This window comes from Mastomys coucha, unplaced genomic scaffold (genome assembly GCF_008632895.1).
Source record: "Mastomys coucha isolate ucsf_1 unplaced genomic scaffold, UCSF_Mcou_1 pScaffold1, whole genome shotgun sequence".
Lineage (NCBI taxonomy): Eukaryota > Metazoa > Chordata > Mammalia > Rodentia > Muridae > Mastomys > Mastomys coucha.
In genome coordinates this window covers 61,380,857-61,382,307 of record NW_022196891.1, presented here as the reverse complement: position 1 = coordinate 61,382,307, position 1,451 = coordinate 61,380,857, and the positions used below count along the sequence as shown (strand labels likewise).

At 36.9% G+C, this 1,451-nt stretch overlaps 1 protein-coding gene across 1 annotated transcript in view; it reads left to right on the top strand.

Annotated features, from left to right (window-relative positions):
* The window catches only part of CUNH1orf112 (chromosome unknown C1orf112 homolog), a 48,318-nt gene that overhangs the window by 28,958 nt on the left and 17,909 nt on the right, over positions 1–1,451 (top strand). The window contains 1 exon segment of the mRNA XM_031387439.1: positions 1,112–1,194. Within this exon segment, the coding sequence (XP_031243299.1) occupies positions 1,112–1,194 (83 nt within the window).

Genomic DNA, 1,451 nt, shown 5'->3' with positions numbered 1-1,451 from the left:
GGCTGTCCTGGAACTCACTCAGTAGACCAGGCTGGCCTTGAACTCAGAACTCCTCCTGCCTCTGCCTCCCAAGTGCTGGGATTAAAGGCGTGCGCCACCACTGCCCAGACTATACTTTTTTTCATTGAAATTATATTTGATATGTAGAAGAACATATGAGAGTCAATGACTATTGTATACCCCAGTCGCCTCAACTTTGCATTTTGTTCTTTTGTTCATTTGTACATTAAGAGATAGTTATTCTTGATTCATATAATACTAGATATACTATTTAGCTAAAATACTTGATAAAACATTTTGCAATTTACATAGGGAGGTATAAGAAGATTCTGTGAGAAGTGGAGAATGTGAGAAGGGGTTATTTCCTAATGTGCTAGTTATGTTTCTGTTGCTATAATAAACACAAACTTAAGGGAGGAAGAGTTTGTTTTGGTTTAAAGTACTGTTAACACAGAGAGTACATATAATGGTGGAGGCATGGCAGTAGGTGGCCAGAACACATCTCAGCCATACATGGGAAGCAAAGCTCTTTGACAGTGGAGCACGTCTGTAAACTCTCAGTGTCTTTCTCCAGTGTTGTACTTTATCCAACAAGGCTTCATGTCCTAAAAGTGCCACAACCTCCTTGACTGTGTCACTAACTGCCGACCAAGTGTATAAATACAAGAACCTGTGGGGGATGTTTTTCATTCAAATCTTTAATACCCTTTCATAAGAAGTAAATAGTGATATGTAATGCTTGGTCCGTTATACATGGTTTCATTTTTAATGGAATTAGATTGGTAAAGAGATGGAAAAAAATTTTAGGAAAATTTGCCCTGTTGCTTGAAAGCTTTTCGAGGTGGTCTTTGTGGATTACAAGGTTGAGTTAGCACACTTAAAATGAGCTTCTGTTCCCTCAGCTCAACACAATGAGTAGCATATATTAGGTGCTCAACAGATAAAGAAATGGCACTGTAGTACTTCTAGAGTAGCATGAAGAACATGTGGAGGGCTCCTCCTGAGGAGCTTATTAAAATATGACACTGCTTTCTGAGTTAGTGAGAAATATAATGTTTATATTTCATGAGCATCTGCCTAGTAATAAATTGAAATTTATGTTTTTTCATAGGATGCTGCTCTGTTGAATGCTGTGCTTAGTACTAATATGCGTGCCTCTTTGTTAGCGATGGATGTGTGGTGCTTCCTTGATCGGTAAAAATCTCATGCCAGAATTGGATTGGGGGTGGTAGTGACCAACAGTAAATAATTTTAAGTTCATAAAAAAATTGTTTTAATTTTTTAATAAGACTTTTAAAATGATTAGATTTCATATCACTAAGTTTGGAAACATGTCTTTGTTTTTTTTAATGTACAAAGTGAATGTTGGGCAGTTCTGTATATTATGATGTTCTTTGGTGATGGGTATCCAGTTTGAGCATGCCTAATTTGAAGTCCAATGTCTCTAAAAT